General features: G+C 65.1%; 2 protein-coding genes across 3 annotated transcripts; one reads left to right on the top strand and one right to left on the bottom strand.

Annotated features, from left to right (window-relative positions):
- Positions 1–11220: 11220 nt before the first annotated feature.
- On the bottom strand, positions 11221–14470 carry LOC137672235 (signal-regulatory protein delta-like). Of its 2 annotated transcripts, XM_068416335.1 has the most exons (5): positions 14348–14470; positions 12777–13121; positions 12463–12664; positions 12039–12081; positions 11573–11788 (listed from the first exon to the last, which is right to left on the bottom strand). In XM_068416335.1, exons 1-5 carry the CDS (start codon positions 14418–14420, stop codon positions 11660–11662), a joined length of 792 nt encoding a protein of 263 aa, XP_068272436.1. In that variant the 5' UTR covers positions 14421–14470; the 3' UTR covers positions 11573–11659. The 2 variants fall into 2 exon arrangements, with proteins under 2 accessions (XP_068272435.1, XP_068272436.1); XM_068416334.1 differs by having other exon boundaries at positions 11221–11788; positions 12463–13121.
- On the top strand, positions 14302–17177 carry LOC137672234 (signal-regulatory protein beta-1-like). Its single transcript, XM_068416333.1, has 6 exons — positions 14302–14375; positions 15028–15173; positions 15530–15880; positions 16106–16420; positions 16554–16901; positions 16973–17177. Exons 2-6 carry the CDS (start codon positions 15116–15118, stop codon positions 17074–17076), a joined length of 1176 nt encoding a protein of 391 aa, XP_068272434.1. The 5' UTR covers positions 14302–14375; positions 15028–15115; the 3' UTR covers positions 17077–17177.
- Positions 17178–17400: the final 223 nt, after the last annotated feature.

Genomic DNA, 17400 nt, shown 5'->3' with positions numbered 1-17400 from the left:
GGGGGACAGGACAGGAGCCCACAGCGGGGAGAGGCGAGAGCCAGAGGATGAGGCAGCTGCGATGGGAGATGGGGCTGAGGGAGGAGGAGGAGGAGGGTGTCTGGACATGAGCATCCATGGGATGCGTGTCCCCACACCGTCCTGCTTCTCCCGGACGCAAAGTCCTTCCCAGGGGAGGCACAAGGACACATTCTCCCCTCTCTGTGCCCGCTACAGCTTCTCCCACCACCCGTGGGCACTTCAGCAAGGCCAGGACAGGGACCAGCTTGTTCCCCCGTGCCCTGCGTGGGCACGGTCACCTGCAGCCAGACATGACACTGGCAGCTCCCAGCAGGTCCCCAAAACCACCCTGCTTTCCCCTCTGCCCACCCAGGGACAGGGCGGACACACTGCAGACCAGGGCTCCCAGCACACCCAGCAGCACCCACCCACACCACAGCACCCCCAGCAGCACAAATCACACCCAACTGCTCTCCCACGCCAGGCCGGACCCCGAGGGCAGCGCTGGGTGCCGTGCTGGGGACCGGCTGCCAGCTCCCCGCTCCCTCCCCAGGCAGCCGCTGGGGCTGGCGGCTTTATTTAGAGCTTCACACAAACAAACAGCAAATCTGAAGTGACTTGGCACCCTCAATCTGCTCACAGCGTCCCTGCCAGCCCCCCCTCAGCCCCAGCTACGCCCCTGTGGTGCATCCAGCCTTAATTTAGCTCACTTTGCTGCTGGGAGCTGGGACCAGCGTCCCCAGGCATCTGCACTGCACCTCCCTCCGGGACCCTCCGGGCAGCTGGAGCCTGCGCTCCAGCCCTCCTGCCCGGCTCCTTCTGCACAATAATTTATGGCCAGCGCAGCCACCGTTTGCGTTTCCCCTTCACACAGCTGGCGAGGGCCTGAGCAAGCAGCAGGGACCCGCGGGAGCCGTTGGGGTTCGCCTTTGGCCTTTTGCACGTGCAGCGTGGCGTGGAAATAAATAGTCACCCTGCACAGGGACGGGACGTGGGATCAGCATGGGAAATCCTGCGGCTACACCACCCCGGGCAGCACATCGCAGCCAGCCCGAGTCTGGGACCAGGCACCCTCGGGGCGAGCAGGCGCCCAGCGAGAGGGAAGGTGCTGGGGACGCGCCACAGCCGTTCCCGGCCGCTTTCCTGGTTGTTTTTAAAGGGCAGCGCAGTTCCCGGGGGCCTGGCGGACTCCAGCCTGTCTGGGCTGTTCTCCCGCTCGGCGGTGAAGGTTCAGACAACCTGTTTGGAGGCGATTACAAAGCGGAGACAGCCCATACGCAAGCAGCCGCCGCGGAGCGCTTGGGAAGGGAAGTTAGAGCTTAAAAAAGCTCCGCAAGAGAAGGTACGGCGGCAGAGCAGATGGTGCAGCGGGAGCTCCCCGGGAAGAGCTGCTATTGCTCCCCGTTAGGAAGCATATGGGCAGGCTCAGCTGCCTCCCCTCCTGCCCACGGCCCTTCCCGCGGCATCGCAGGGCCCCGCTCCAGCACAGGGGTCTGGAGGAGCCACCCCTGCCCCGTGGGCTGGCAATGAACCCAGGGGAGAGCAACACTCCCTCCTTTTCATGCCCAGCGCGGCGGTTCGGGAGGTGTGACGTTGGCATCGGTGCCCACCCTCGGCACCAAGCACCCACGGCGAGCGGGAGGCTGCTGCCAGGCTCCCTGTGCTGCCAGCGGGGCATCCTCACGCTTCAGCTCAAAGCCACCCGGGGATGGCTTTGGAGCCCAGGTCTCCCCCCCGCAGCAGCCAGCGCTGGGGGCCGGGGCAGCGTTTCAGGAGGGCTGCTCAGGGGTAGGTTTGTTTTCACAGCCCTGAGGCACAGCGAGGGGTTCGCACCGCGCTGCCAGCACCCTCTCGGGGAAGGCACGTGCTCCGGCCAGGCTGGGCCAGGCTCACCCACCCCTGTGGGGCTGGGCCAGGCAGGGCTCTGCTCCCCTTCCTGGGGCCAAGGCTCCAGCCAGAGCTGTCACAGCTCCCAGCAGGGACCAGGGCTCCAACGTGATTTTGCATTTCCCCATTTTCAGCTGGGCAGCAGGACCGGCTGCTCCTCCCCAGGAGGAGGTGGGGACCCTTCCCCACACAGGGCAGCAGCACCCATCTCTGCAAGGGGCCCAAAAAGACCCTCTTTGAGCCCGGCAGCATCCAACAGGGCAATTCCAGCCTCACCAGGGCGATCCCAGCTGATAATCTTGCAGCACTGGTTTGGCCCAGACTGCTCTTTCATCCCCTCGTTAGCAGCCTGTCTGCTCCCCTCCCAGCACCGACAGCCCACGGGGACAGCGGTGGTTCTGCTGAAGGGGGACTCACAGGGGATGGAGGTGGGAGAGGATTCGGTTCCTGCCCTGCGGTGCCAAACCTGGGCCTGTTAATGAGCCCCATTTCACTAACGATGGAGGTGGCTGCGGTTCTTTCCCTGCCCATGACTTTCCCCCTCCCCAGCACGGCACAGCAGACTGGGAAGGTCACCTATGGCCTGACCAACCGGCCACGTCACACCAGGCTGTCCCAGAGGGCTTGTGGGCTCAGTTCAGCCCCAAAACCCCAGCCAGCAGGGAAAGCTTGCACATAAACATAGCAAAACCACCAATATTTCAGACATCAGCCTAGAAAACGCCCTGAAGGCAGCATCCAGCAGTGCTGGTTTGGGGCCATAGGTGCAGAGTCAGCACCTGTGGGATCCCTCCATTATAAACCCAATTAACCCACCGCCTGCCCCCGCTGAGGCACTCGGGGTTGCAGGGACTCGCTGCCCTGGGGAAGCTCAGAGCCAGCCAGTCCCAGCACCCCGAGAGCTGCCGCTTTCACAGCTCGCCACAACAGAGCGCGGTGTGTGACCACATCAGAGCGCCCAGCCCAGCCCCAGCGCCCGCCCTGCTCCCACACACACGAGAGCGACATGTTCACGGGGCTGGGTGCGCTCACCCTGTCTGTCCTCCAGCTCCAAAGCCATATTTCAAGACCTCTCCAGCCCAGGAGCCAGGTGGACACATCCTGCAGCCCTCCTGCCGCTCCCCACCACAGAATCAATGAGGTTGGAAGAGCCCTCTGGGATCATCGAGTCCAACCATTGCCCTGACACCACCATGGCAACTAGACCAGGGCACTAAGTGCCATGTCCAGTCTTTTCTTAAACCCCTCCAGAGATGGTGACTCCACCACCTCCCTGGGCAGCCCCTTCCAACGGCTAATGACCCTTGCTGAGAAGAAATGCTTCCTAATGTCCAACCTGAACCTCCCCTGGCCAAGCTCGAGGCTGTGTCCTCTTGTCCTATCGCTGGTTGCCTGGGAGAAGAGGCCGACTCCCACTGCGCTACACCCTCCCTTCAGGTAGTTGTAGACTGCACTAAGGTCACCTCTGAGCCTCCTCTTCTCCAGGCTAAACACCCCCAGCTTCCTCAGCTATTCCTCAGAGGTCAGACCCTCCAGACCCTTCACCAGCTTGGTTGCCCTCCTCTGGACTCGCTCCAACACCTCAACACCTGAGCCACCACTCAGGCTTTGGGGTCAGCACCCTCACAGGGCTTTCAGCTGGGAGAGAAGCACCCAAATGCCTCTCTAAAGCCAGTAGCACCAATTACCCTGCTGATATTTAGGGCTTCCAGCACAACAAATGGAGCTTTAGCTTCATTAGGTACCATGCCAATTTAATCCAAGACATCCAGTACAGAAGGAGCTTAAATTAGTTTATCTGATGTTAACTTAGAACAAGCAATATGTTAAGAGGGGGATGGAGAGACGTGACCCACAGCCTGTCTGCAAAGAGCAGGACACTGGGGTGGTCAAGGGGGGCTGTGACCTGGGGAGGGGGTGAAGGCAGCAGGAACCCACAGCAGGAGCACCCCAACCCTGCAAACACCTACTTCAGAGCTTGGAGTATCATACCTGTCTGCTCACTGCATGCTCCTGCTGCAGCACCCACCACCACAGACGCCTCACAGCTGGAGGTGGGGGCACCCAGCCACCCCCTTATGTAGGAGAGGCCCTTGGGAGGGTTAATGAGCTGCAGGTGCCTCGTTAAGGCTGCGATCACCAGAAGAAAGGCAGGGTGGGCTGTGGGGGCTGCTGGGGGAGCAGCCTGTGTGCAGGCTTTGCCCCGTCCCTTTTGTGGGGGGGCTCATGGGAACTGTCTGTGTTGCTTTGGCCAAGCTTTTATCCCGTGGTTTAGGGCTGAGCTGGGACATCTCAGATAGCCCAGGTCCTCATCTGAGCCTCCTGGGTGCGGGGGATGTTCTGAGGGGGCCACCTCCACGCACTCCAGCTGGACCCGCCGTGGGGCACCGCAGCCCCCTCAGGCAGCCGGGTTCCTCACTGCAGCCCACGTAATTCTAGTGGCACTTGAGCGCTCAGCTGGGATCAGCTGGTCCCTTCCAAGCCCATGAGATGCCTCTTCTCCCAGGCAACCAGCGACAGGACAAGAGGACACAGCCTCAAGCTTGGCCAGGGGAGGGTCAGGTTGGACATTAGGAAGCATTTCTTCTCAGCAAGGGTCATTAGCCATTGGAAGGGGCTGCCCAGGGAGGTGGTGGAGTCACCATCTCTGGAGGGGTTTAAGAAAAGCCTGGACATGGCACTTAGTGCCCTGGTCTAGTTGCCGTGGTGGTGTCAGGGCAGTGGTTGGACTCGATGATCCCAGAGTTGTCCTCCAACCTGACTGATTCTGTGATTCTGTGGGTGCCTTTGAGCCTACAGCCCCACGTAGCGATGCTGGAGAAGACCTTGGTCTCCCCTTGGCGATCCCACCAGCACCGTGGCAGGGTGAGCATCCTGGCCGAGGGAGGAGCGATATCATCTTGGTTTTCTTCTGCCTTTTTTTTTTTCTCTGCATCATCTCAAAGTTCTTTGTCGATGGCAAATTGTTATCATGAGAGCACATCCAACGCCGCAATAGCAGATAACACCCCGCGCTCTCCCCAGCACGGCTGCTGTGACTCGTGGCAGGCTGGGCTGCCTGATAAAGGCCCCCGGCAGCTGCAGATGACAAAAAAATGCTAACGTGGGGGGATTTATGGTGGTGAGCGATCTCCATCGCTTCCTGCTCGTCAGTGCTCTTGCTGGAGACACTGGGAGCTGTGGGACTTTGAAGCTGGGGTCAGTAGGGCTGTTGGACCTTGGCTGGGCAGGGACTCGCACCTGCAGAGCCCGGGGGGGATGAGCTGGGGTCCGTGGGGTGTGGGAGACCCGGCACAACCCCACGTCACCCCTCACCGAGTGCTGTTAACGAGGGTGACGCGGCTGGCGACAGGGTTGTCTGTGAAAGTGCTGATTCTGATGTATCACACGGAAAGGGCGATGGCAGGGCGGCTGGGGTGGGGGGATGCGCCCCCCGACACGGCCCTGGAGGGGATCTGCTGTCCTGAGCAGCCCCCAGCCCCGCCAGCACCACCCCCAGCCCTGACACCGTGCTGTCCCCATGGTGGCCGTCCCCACTGCGGCCACGCCGGAGCTCAGGGCTGTTTGCTTTCGCCCTGTTGAGGCCAGGCACGTCCGTGCTGCCTGACCCAGTGCTCCCAGCTCCGCGCGCTGGGGCCGTGCTGGTCCTGCTGCTGGGAGCAAATCCTTCTGCAAAGGGTTGGTGTTGGTTTGCCTTTTTGGTTTGAAGCTGAAGGGCAACAGAAAGCACGAGCATCAACTCCAGTTGCGTGAGACCCCCGTGCTCCTGGTGACCGCGGGGGTCCCCAGGGTCTGGCCTGGCCTGATGAGGAGCTGTAAATCAGAGCTGGGAGATGCTGCCCGGGAGCCAGGGGGAGTCAGGGGGTTGGAGGGTCTGTGGGCTCGGGTTTGGAAAACATGGCCTGGGATTGTGTGCCAGCAGCGGTGACCAGGGATGTGTGAGCCAAGACACCCGGGAGGTGATGTCTGCCGGGGTGGGTGTGCGCGTGGGAAACCTGCGCTGCGTGTGTGTGTGTGTGCATGGGATTGCACGTGTGTGCATGTGTGTGCATGTGATTGCACGTATGTGCACGCGTGTGAACCCCGAGAGCCGGCTGCGCCCCGCACGAGGGATGCTCCAGCCCTTCCCCGCAGCTCCCGACCGCCGGCGTTAATCACATCCACCCAATTAGCGGTGCGAGCTCTGCCTCGCCCGCAGGATTAGCGAACGCGATCACCGCCCCGCCGTGTAAGCGGTTAACGCCGCTAATTAACCACCGTGTGAATCCCAGCCCCGACCCTCCCCGGGCGCCGCAGCGGTGCGGGCACGGAGCCGGGAGCGGTTCACGGGGCATTGGCTGGGACGGTATTTTTACCCGTTGCCACAGTTACCGGTACCATTAGAAAACTGGCCTGAACCTCGCCGAAGAAATGCATCTGACAGAAGCAATTCCTTTAGGTCGGGCCCGCCGCGCTGCCCACCCCGTGCCCGGGCACCGAGGGCTCCGCCGGGGCCGCATCCTGCCCGGGGCACCGGGCCGGGGCACGGGCAGGCTGCCGGGGCACCGGGCTCACCCTGCCGCACCACGCCAGGAGCCGCCGGCGCCGGCACAGCCCCTCTGGGCTGGCAGCACCGGTGGGCACGTCCAGGGCGAACAAAAGCCCGCTGAGAGCCCGTGCCAGGCTCCCTCCTGCTTTGCCCCTGGTTTCCCGGCTCTCCTCCTCAGAGGGACACTCGTGCCAGCGCCGGGGCTGCGGCCAAGCGTGGCCAGGCTTTAAGGTCGCTTCGTGCCAGGGGGAGTGGGGAGCCCCAGGGTCCCCTGCAGCGTCCTGCCCTTGGTGCCGGCTGGGGACACCCTGTGCCACCCACCGACGCAGAAAGGGAAAGGGAAAGGGAAAGGGAAAGGGAAAGGGAAAGGGAAAGGGAAAGGGAAAGGGAAAGGGAAAGGGAAGCTCCCCACAGTGTTTCCCCACCCCGAGCAGCACCCCCCGGCTCTTTCCCCCAAACAAAACCCACCAGAGGATCCCGGGTTGTGCGTGCATCTCACTCGGGGCACGATGTGCGTGTGGGTGTTGGGGGACCAGGACCACTCCGATGTGCCACCATCAGCTGAGCCAACGTGAGGAGCCCCTGGCATCCCCCCTGCGCAGGCAGGACCCCCCTCCTGCCCACCCTGGGACCCTCTCTTGGGCGCTGGCAGGACCCAGCGCGGCAGCTGGAGGGTGGTTGTCCCTGAGCAATGTCCCGTCAAACACCAAAAGCACAAAGCGAGTCTTTCCGCAGCACTGGATGTTCCCGTGCGTCCCACGGTCCTGGAAATCCCTCTTCACTCCTTGCCAGAGCCTTGGCCTCCACGGCATCCTGCGGCGAAGGACCGCGCGGGCCAAAGGAGCGAGGAGGATTTCCTTTCATCGACGCCTTTGAAATGTGTTTGACACTTTCATTTTCCCTTCCTGCCCCCTCTGCCTGCGACAGGAGCGAGGGGGAAGGGCCGGGGGGCAGCTCCCGCTCTGCCCCCACGCCCTCAGCTCCAGGGATTTAAGGCAAATGAGAGCAGAGCAGGCAGGGGGGATCCTGCGCTGGCACAACCTCCTGTAGACACCAGAGAATCCACGCAGACGAGCAGCATCCTTCACACACCCCCTCCTCTCCCCCGCTTTAGCCCCAGACCGCAGCCTGGGGGTCCCGGGTCACCTCCCCGTGGCCACACGGGTGCCTGCAGTCCCCCTCCTCCCCGCATGCCCCAGGGGGGTCCCGGTGCTGTGGGGCCGGTGTCCCCTAACGCTGGGGCTGCGCTTGGGGGGCTGGAGAAGCTGCTGGGCTGGCAAGAGCCCTCACTGCAGCAGGAACCCGGCGGGAGGATGAGGCTGGCGGGGAGGCTGCGGCACCGAAACAGTTCCTATGACAACCCCAAATCCCAGACCTGTTTATCCCCTTTAATAAAGATCCACAATAAGCGTGAAACCAGGGAATAAGATTCAATAAGTAAGACGCCAAATAAATCAGGAACAGCGTAAAGCTCGTCACCGTTTGACTTGGGCTTCGCTCCTCGCTTTCCCCCCTTGCCAACCCCCTCAAAGCGCCCCAGCCGTCCCTCGTGCTGCTCCCCATCGGTGTCCTGGCACAGCATCCCCATGGCATCGCCTAGTCCCCATGGCATCACCTGGTCCCCATGGCATCACGGCGTCCCCAAGGCATCGTGGGGTCCCTGTGGGGTCCCTGTGGCTTCGGATGCTCCTGGACCTGTGGCTGCTTGGCTGATGCTGATGTGCAAAGGCACCAGCCTGTCTCTCCCTGGGGATGGGCTTGTGGCCACCGTGGTCTCACAGCGGCAAGGACGGGGATGGGGACAGAGCAGGAGCACAAGGGCATCTTGGACAGAGACAGCCACAAGCCAGGGCCTTGGCTGGAGCTGCTGCCTCATCAGGAGGGGACAAACTGGAGCGATGCAGGATCCTGGGAGACGGGCTGGCGCCTGGGCACCGTCCCCGTGAGAGGCACTGCCAGCAGAGGGGGGGTCTCTGCTTCTCGCCGTGGAGCTGGAGCACCCTGGGACAGGGCACGAGGCGTTTATCCCCATCTCTCCCTCTCCTCCTTCCTCAGCCCTGGCTCCAGCACAAGCTCAGCTTTGTCCCACTCCCCCGCGAGCGCTGCCAGCCCTCTCCTGTCCCCAGGGAGATGCCCATGTCCCCCCATTGCAGCCAGCCCCGTGCACCAGCTGTGACCGTGCTCCTCCTCGGTGTTAATTAAATCATCGCTCCCCTCCCCTCGCTGCCGGGGCAGCCCCCGCCGTCCCTCCCGCGCTCCGGACTAACTGCTCTGTTCTTCCATGTCTTCCATCGGAGGCTCGTGTTCCCCCTTGGCTCTCGGCACAGCCCACACCTCCCACGCTGGCTCCCCAGAATGGCACAGCATGGCATGGCACAGCATGGCACAGCCCCTCCTCACCCCCTTGCCCGGCTTTGCCACCCTGCAGGGTCCTGGCACGGGGCTAGTGGGAAGCAGGAGCTCGGCCCCACACCTCACTGCCCCAGCTCGCAGAGCACGCTGAGGACAAGCCCGGCTAAACCCCCTGGCACCACCCACACGCCGGCAGCTTCTCCCCGTGGCGGGGCCACCACCAGGACACGCCGCCGTGGCCTCATCCACCCCGCTGCGCCCTCACCCTGGCACCACCATGCCCAGGGTGTCCGGGTGTGGGGTCCAGCGCTGGGACATAGCCCGAACCCCGGCTGGACCTGGCGTGTCCCCTCCTTGGCTGGGACACCGAGCCTCTCCCCACCACCCACCACCTCTGCTCCGCACCGCGGCGAAGCCACCTTCGCTCTGCCCCGGCTGTGGGAATGAGGAGCCCGGCAGGTACCGGCCCCAGCATCGCCCCGCGGCCGCCCCAGCATCACCCCGCGCCCACCCCACCCATTGCCCCTTTCCACCTGCCACAAGCACCCACATTTCTCGCTCGAGCACCCAGCGGGTGACTCAGCGGGACGTGCCACCCAGCAGCACCAGGAAACCACCCCTGACGAGCAGCAACTCCCCGACCCCAGCATCACCCAGCGCTGCCCCCCAAGCGCGGCGCTCCCCGGCACGCTCCTACCTTGTGTCCTTGCTTGTGCTTTCACTGCCGGCACACGCCGGGCCGGTGGCTTAAAGGATTTTCCTATAATAACCTCCCAACCCCCCCGCCGGGCAGTAAGCCGCAGACCTGGGCCCTCTGCGAGGTGCAGAGCGCTCCGGGGTGCTCCGCTCGCTCGCTGCTTTGCATATGCTGGTATCAAAGTGGATTTCCCACCTCCTGACCCAGACCAGTGCTTAAAAAGCCCTAAATCCCCTCGAATTTCATTTCCCCTTCTCTGCGAGGTCTATCCCCGGTTTCGCTCTCACCCACATCTTTTACATACTCCCGCTCGCCGCCCTGACACGAGCTTTCCACGAGCTTTGGGGTCCTCCCCGCGCAGAGGATGGGCAACCCCTGAGTCTTGCTCAGAGCAGCTGCTGCCCAGGGTGCCCGTGGTTCTGCTCAAGACCCAGCGCCATGGGAGGCTTCGCACTGACCCCTCATGCCATGGGCTGGGGCTGGGGCTGGTGCAGAGGGCACCAGGCTGGGGATGGGTGCTGGGGGCGGCGGCGGTGATGGACCCCTGCCCTGGCAAACTCTTGCCACCATGCCCATGGGGTGCTGAGTGCCCCCGAGACGCTTATTCACTCATGCAAATGAATTTCCGTAGGGGCTCCTCTCCCCCCCCATAATTCTCTCCCCTGGGGACGCACACGCTGCTCTTCACGCTCTCGTCTCACTTCTCCTTTTGATTTCACAGTAAAAAGTAGATAAAGTTGGAAACCGGCAACTGCAGCAGCTTTCAAGGTTACAGGTGGCGGCAGCAACAGCAGGTTCCTCTGCCTGAAAAGAGCGTCGTGCCCTTAGCCCATGCCCACAAAGGGGGGTTGGCACGTGGTGGCACGTGGTGCGGGGGGAGCGGCCGCTGTCATGGGTGGGTGCGCGTCGCGCCAGGGTGCACCCGGGTGCTGCGGCGGTGCCCGGCGTGGAGAGCGTGTGCTCTGCGGCTCCCTGCCACCGCCACGCTGGGCTGCTCCCCTGGACGTGGGGCACACGCACATGGAGCAGGGGGTGTGCACAGAGCAGATGTGCAGGGAGCAGAGGATGTGTATGGACCAGATGTGCATGGAGCAGATGTGCAGGGAGCAGGGGATGTGCACAGATGTACACGGAGCAGATGTGCACAAAAGCAGATGTGCATGGAGCAGAGGATGTGCATGGACCAGAAGTGCAGGGAGCAGGGGATGTGCACAGATGTGCACGAAGCAGGGGATGTGCATGGAGCAGATGTGCATCGACCAGATGTGCATGGAGCAGATGTGTATGGACCAGATGTGCATGGGGGGAGGATGTGCATGGAGCAGATGCACACAGAGCAGATGTGCAGGGAGCAGCTGGGGCTGGAGCCAGAGATGTGCATGGATTTGGGATGGCAGGGCTGGCTGGTGCCAGCTGCCCTGATGTTAACCCAGCACCATGAACCCTGTTCCCCAATACCAGCCCCTTTGGGGGCGCAGGGAAAGCCGGGCAAGGGCCCACGAGCTGCAGCAGCGTGGCACCGAGGGCTGTGCCCGGGAGCTGCCCCACGCGTGGTCAGAAGGCGCAGGTTTGGGGGGAGCCCGTGCCCGGGAGAGCTGCCCGGGGCAGGGTGAGAGGCTGCCGCTGCCCGTGGGGCTCAGCAGGAGCCTGGCAGCAGCACGGGGGGAGCAGGCACGGGGCTGCGGAGGCCACACGTCGCCCAGGACCCCGCGGGACCAGCACCGTCGCTCTGAACACAGCGGGACGGGCCAGCAGGGCTGTTCGCTGGCTTTAATGAGGACGGGCTCGGGGTGCTGACAAGGTGACACGAGTCGTGGACCTGCTGAGCCGGGAAAGCGCCGGTGGTGGCCCGTGCTGGTGGAGACAGGCATGCCCGGAGTCATCCTGGAGCAGTCGGCACAGCACGGCTTGTGGTGCTCAGCCCCATGGCCTGATCCTGCGCTCGAGATGGCCACTGGGTCCTGGGAGAGCTGCTGCCGAGCCCCAGCATGGTGGGTCTGGCCCTGAGCCTCACCCAGCACCGCTGCGAGACAGGAATGAACTCAGGGAGCTCTGCCAGCGCCGGGCACGGTGCGCCGTGCTGAGCTGGGGCTGGGGCGAGCCACGCAAACAGATCCACTTCTTCTTTATTGTGCCCTGCAGAAACGTCCCTGCTTCCTCCGCCGAAATGGGCTCGCGGGCTGCGGTGCCACACGTCACTTGGCAGCTACCCTGATGCTGGCGTACTCGGAGGGGGCTGCGCCGGGGCTCCTGCCGTGCCGCGGGGCCGCGGGCAGGGGCTGCAGGTCGGCGTAGTGGATGGCGTGGTCCTCCTTGCTGCTTCGCTGCAGAAGTGCACACAAATGGTGAACGCTGTTGCAAGATAAACCTTGCCAAAAATAACCCTACCAGCGGGTTGGAGGCGGGACGGCGGTGCCACGGCTGCACGGATGGCCCCGTGCCGCGGTGCGGAGCGTGCCAGGACTGTGTGCAGGCTCACCCAACGCCCACCCTGGCCCCGGAGCCTCGCAGAGGCCCTGCACGCCACGGCATTGGCACGGGATGCCCTTCCCCATGTTCACGGCTCGCTCGTACCTGGCCGGGCAGATGGGAGGTCTCTGTGTCCAGGACTTCGCTGCTGCGGGGGGAAGGACGGTCATTAGAGCTAAAGGGAGCTGGGTCCCCTCCACACCCCCCCCAGCACAGCCCTCCTCACCTCCCCTCCCGAATTTTAGCCGGGCTCTGCGGCACGTGGCCACACACGATGCCCACAGTGAAGGCAGAGAGGGACAAGTGCTCTCTGCACACCTGGGCCAGGCTCAGACACCACGGTGAGGGGCTGTGGGGAGCTCCCGTCAAACACAGAGAGAAGCGACACAGCGCAGTGATGTGTCTGTGAGTAAAGGAGCTTTTTTGGGGTAAATTACTGCTCCAAAGGGAGAGGAATCCGGAACAAGGCAAGTAGATGAGGCGGTTCACTCGTCTCAGGGTGCAGAAGGAAGGGGCGGTGGGTACGAACCTGAGGGTGCTGGGGGTCCCTGCACAGCACCGCAGAGGGATGGGCGAGAAGCTGCCCAGGGCCGCCGGCCCGGCCAGGCACTGGCTCTCTGCCTCGCCTCTGCGCTTCCTCCTGTACATGCAAAGGGCGACGAAGAGGCCGAGGAAGAGGAGGAGGCAGAGCACTACAGCTGCAGCCACCATGCCGGGAAGCAGGGCTGTCTCTGGGGAGATACAAGGCAGAGCGGGGAGAGGGTGGTGGGCGCGGGGCAGCGCGGGAGCCCGCCGTGGGCAGGCTGGGGGCTGTGGGATGGGGTCCCGCTGGGCTGCACTCACCGTGCAGGGACACCTCCGTGCCCGCCCCACGCTGAAACACCACAACACCCTCCAGCATCTTGCGGAACTTCACGCAGTAATAGGTGCCGGCATCCTCGGGCTGAACATCCCTGATGTGGATGGTGAAGTCTGTGCCGGACTCACTCACCGCCCTCGTCACACGGGGAAAGGAGCCCGTCTGGTCATAAATGGTCTCATTGCCACTGCCCCAGCCCTTCAGCCACTTCACGGGGCCATTGGGACCGTCTCCAGACACGGTGCAGGTCAGGGTGAGCGTCTCCCCCGCTGTCACCCACACCTTGTCCTGGGGCTGCTGCAGCTCGAAGCCCCAAAACTCCTGGGCACCTGGGCACAGCAGCAGGAGGGTTTGGGGCTGAGCGAGGCGAGGGCTTGCTCCACTCCCCCCGAGCAGCACGGGCAGAGCGGCCCCAGCTCGCCCCGGGTTTGCAGCAGCTCAGCTGAGAAATAAATATCCCTGGATACGGCAGAGACAAACCGCAGGCCCTGGGTGCGGCGGGAGCCAGGTTAAAAATGAACAAGGGGCAAATTTGCCTGCCCTGTCGTGTTGTTAACAGGAGTCGGAGAGGCACAGAGGGAGCCAAGGGGAATTCCTGGCAGGAAAAACTCCCGACTGCCGTTAAACATTAACGCCCCAGCTCTGCACAACAGCAGCCAGGATTACCGGGAAGCGGGGTTCACCGCCCGGGGCTGCGCGCTGCCGGCCAGGAGCCAGCTCTGAGCGGGGACGTGCAGCCCCGGAGCCCAGCGCAGCCCCCAAACCCCTCCTGCCCACAGCCCCCCGCTACCTCCAGCACCAGCTCAGTGGGGCTGGGCTCTGCACCCCGGGGCTCGGTGCTGTACTCTCGGGGTTCGGCTCTGAGCACCCCAGTTCTCGGTGGTGCTCACTGGGGCTCAGCGCTGCACAACCCAGTTCTTAACTCTGCGCACCCCAGTTCTCAGCTCTGCACCCTGGTTCTTGGCTCTGCGCACCCCTGGGCTGGGCTCTGCACACCCCGGGGCTCGGTGCTGTACTCTCGGGGTTTGGCTCTGCGCACCCCAGTTCTCGGTGGTGCTCACTGGGGGCTCAGTGCTGCACATCCCAGTTCTCGTCTCTGCACACCCCAGTTCTCATCTCTGCACATCCCAGTTCTCATCTCTGCACACCCCAGTTCTTGGCTCTGCACCCTGGTTCTTGGCTCTGCACCCGGGGGCTCATCTCTGCACCCCGGGGCTCGGTACTGCACACCGGGGGCTCGGCTCTGTCCCCCGGTTCTCGGCTCTGCACCCGGGGGCTCATCTCTGCACCCCGGGGCTCGGTACTGCACACCGGGGGCTCGGCTCTGTCCCCCGGTTCTCGCCGCTCACCCCTCCCACCCGCCTCGCCCCCGGCAGCCCCGCGCAGCCCCGCCGGTGGTCGGCGGAGCAAAGCCCCCCCCCGCCCCGTGTCCCCCCTTGCCGGGCCGCTCGCGTTACCGACCCGCCGCGGCGGCCGGGCCTCTCCCCCGGCCCGTCCCGGGGCAGCGGGGCCGGGCAGCGGGCGGGGGGCTGCCGCGCCCCCGGCCCCTACTCACCCCCGAGCGGCAGCGGGAGCAGGCTGAGGTGCCCGAGCAGCAGCGGGGCCGCCGCGGCCGCCCGCCAGCCCATGGGCACGGCTGGGACCGGGGCTCCGGGAGCAGAAGGAGAAGCGGCGCAGGAAATGGAGGCGGCGGGCGAGGGCTGTGACCGCGGGCGGTGCCGGCCCCGGGGCGGGCGGGGGGCAGCGGCGGGGCCGGGCCGGGGGCTCCGCCGGGCATCACCCCCGCCCAGGGCATCACCCGAGGGGGGAGCGCCGCCGGGTGCGCCCCGAGTGCGGGGGGCTGCGCTGGGCACGGGGGCTGCGGGGGCCTCCGGCGGGGCCCGGGCGAGCTCCGCACCTCGGGGATGCCAGCCCGTGCCCCGCTCCTGCCGGCCGGGGCTGGGTGCCCCCTGACACCCCGATCCTGCTGGCCAGGGCTGGGTGTCCCCCGACACCCCGGGGTGCCGAGCCACAGGCTGGCCACGCGCGAGGGGAGCGTGCCAGGTCGGTGCCCCTCTCCCCGGCTGCCCGGTGGCCGTGGTCCACATCCACGGGGACAGCGGGACTGCCACCGCTGACGAGGACCGGCCTCGTGATGCGAGATGGCGTGAACACTGTAGGAACCAGCTGGGACTTGTGCAAGAGGTCCGGGGAGGAACTCGGCTGGTGGTGAGCCTCTTCCTTCCGCTTCGCCAGGAGAGAGCCCACTGCCCCGCTGAGCCGAGCCCAGCTGAGCTGAGCCGAGCCAAGCCGAGCCATCGGGGAGCAGGACGTGGGAATCACCATGGCTCCGGCGACGCCTCTCACCGCCCTGATGCTGCTTCTGCTCCAGAGAGCCCCGCGTGAGTGGGGGCCCCGCACGGCCCCGGCGCCTTTCCCCTGGCACGCTCCGCCGCGCCGCTGGCAGGGCAATCCTCCTCCCTGCCTGCCCCTACCCGGGGCTCTTCTCTCACTGCCTCCCTTCCAGCTTGCTTTTATCTCAGCTAAAGAGTTTGTTTTACTCCAGCACATCCCAGGGGCCTGGGGCCCTCCCTGTCCCACAGTCCCCAACGGTGCCAGCTGCCCTGGGGGGTGAGCGATGGGGATGTCTCTCTGTCCCCTCTTCTGGGCTCAGGGCTGGGGGTCTGGCGATACCCTGTGCTGTGCCCCGGCTCCAGGACCCCTTGTCAGCCCCAAACCCTCCTGTCACTGTGCCCAGGTGCGGGTGCCCAGGAGTTTCGGGGCTTCGAGCTGCAGCAGCCCCAGGACAAGGAGTCGGTAACAGCGGGGCAGACACTCACCCTGACCTGCACCGTGTCTGGAAACGGTCCCCCTGGCCCCGTGAGGTGGCTGAAGGGCTCGGGCGGTGGCAACGAGACCATTTATGACCAGACGGGCTCCTATCCGCGTGTGACAAGGGCGATGAGTGGGTCCAACACGGACTTCACCATCCACATCAGGGATGTTCAGCCCGAGGATGCCGGCACCTATTACTGCGTGAAGTTCCGCAAGTCGCTGTTCAGTGATGTGGTGTTTCAGAGTGGGACGGGCACGGAGGTGTCCGTACGTGGTGAGTGGGGCTCCCAGAGCAGCTCCCGGTGGGAACCAGCCCTGCCAGGCCCTGGTGGGCTCCGCTCGGGGCGAGCAGGACGGGGAAGGGGCTCCAGTGCTGCCCTGGGAGAGGGTCCCGTGGGCCATCCCCAGGCACATCTCTGGGAGACCCCGCTCCCTGCAGCCCCGGGGCCGGGTGGGGGAGGCAGAGCCCGGTCTGACGGCCCCACACTTCTCCCCGCAGCCAAACCCACCCACCCGGTCGTGTCCGGGCCCGACCACAGAGTGAGGCCGGGGCAGTCGGTGTCTTTCACCTGCACGGCCGGAGGGTTCTTCCCTGAAGACATCCGTGTGAAATGGCTCAGGAACGAGGCCCTGATCTTAGTTCAGCAGCCCCATATCACCCCTGGGAGTACGAAATCCTCCTACGACATGTCCAGCACCGTGGTGGTGGCACTGCAGAAGGATGACGTCTGCTCGCGGCTCGTCTGCGAGGTGCAGCACCCCACGCTGAAGGCCCCGCTGAGGGAGGTGTACGAGCTCAGCAAAGCCCTGCGAGGTGAGGGCTGGGGGGGACCAGCACTGGGGGGGACCAGCTCCCGCGGGGCTGGGGGTCCTGGGGCAGGGACAGGGCACCCTGCGGGCAGCAGAGCCACGGGACACCAGGCACCAGGCGCTGCCTCTCTTCCCAGTTCCCCCCAGCATCCATGTGGTCGTTGACCCACCAAGGCCTGTTGAGGTGAACGAGACCGTGAGCTTCACCTGTGCCGTGAAGGGGTTTTACCCAGGAGACGTGGCCGTCACCTGGCTGGAGAACGGGATGGAGATGAAGGTGGAGAACAACTCCCAGTCGATGGAGCCCTGTGGTTTGTTCGAGCTGAGGAACCTGGTGGAGGTCCAAGCGACGGCGGAGAAGAACGGGTCCGTGTTCACCTGCCGGGTGGTGCACGATGGCCAGGAGCCCGTGAGTGAGATGGCCACCCTGGGGATCGCTGCCCCAGCCGGGGACGGACTGTGGGACCCATCACAGATGGAGAACGGTGCGTGAGAGCCGCTGGGACCGGAGGGTTCTTCCCCGCAGCCACGCTCATGTCCCCTGTCCCCTCCGCAGGTGTGAACCTCCTGTACAGTCCCGCCTTGTGGCTTGCCATCCTGCTGGAGAAGGGGCTCCTCGGCGGCCTCCTCTTCTTCCTCTTCAAGCGCGGACGGGCATGAGGAGGGGAACGCCGGGGCCACCGCCCCGTCCCGCTCCGCGTCGGCTCCCGGTTCCTCGGGTGGGGGTCCCGGGGCTCGGCCACCGCCACCTTTGTCGTGTGTACCTGGAAATAAACGAGCCGGGACGCACAGGCTGCCCTGGGCTGCTCCGCGCCGCCGCTCACCGGGGGCTGGGGGAACGCGCCCCGGGGCTGGGCGCTGCACACCGGGGCTGGGCGCACCGCACCGCCGGGCCGCCAGGGGCCGCTGTGACGGCGCAGGGCGGTGCGCGGCTCCCGGAGGGTGTTTCCGCCCGGGAGGGTTTTGGCGGCGCACCCGGGGCGG

This window comes from Nyctibius grandis, chromosome 19 (genome assembly GCF_013368605.1).
Source record: "Nyctibius grandis isolate bNycGra1 chromosome 19, bNycGra1.pri, whole genome shotgun sequence".
Classification (NCBI taxonomy): Eukaryota; Metazoa; Chordata; class Aves; order Nyctibiiformes; family Nyctibiidae; genus Nyctibius; species Nyctibius grandis.
The sequence above is the reverse complement of the archived record's forward strand: the minus strand, read 5'-3'. Positions and strand labels throughout refer to the sequence as shown.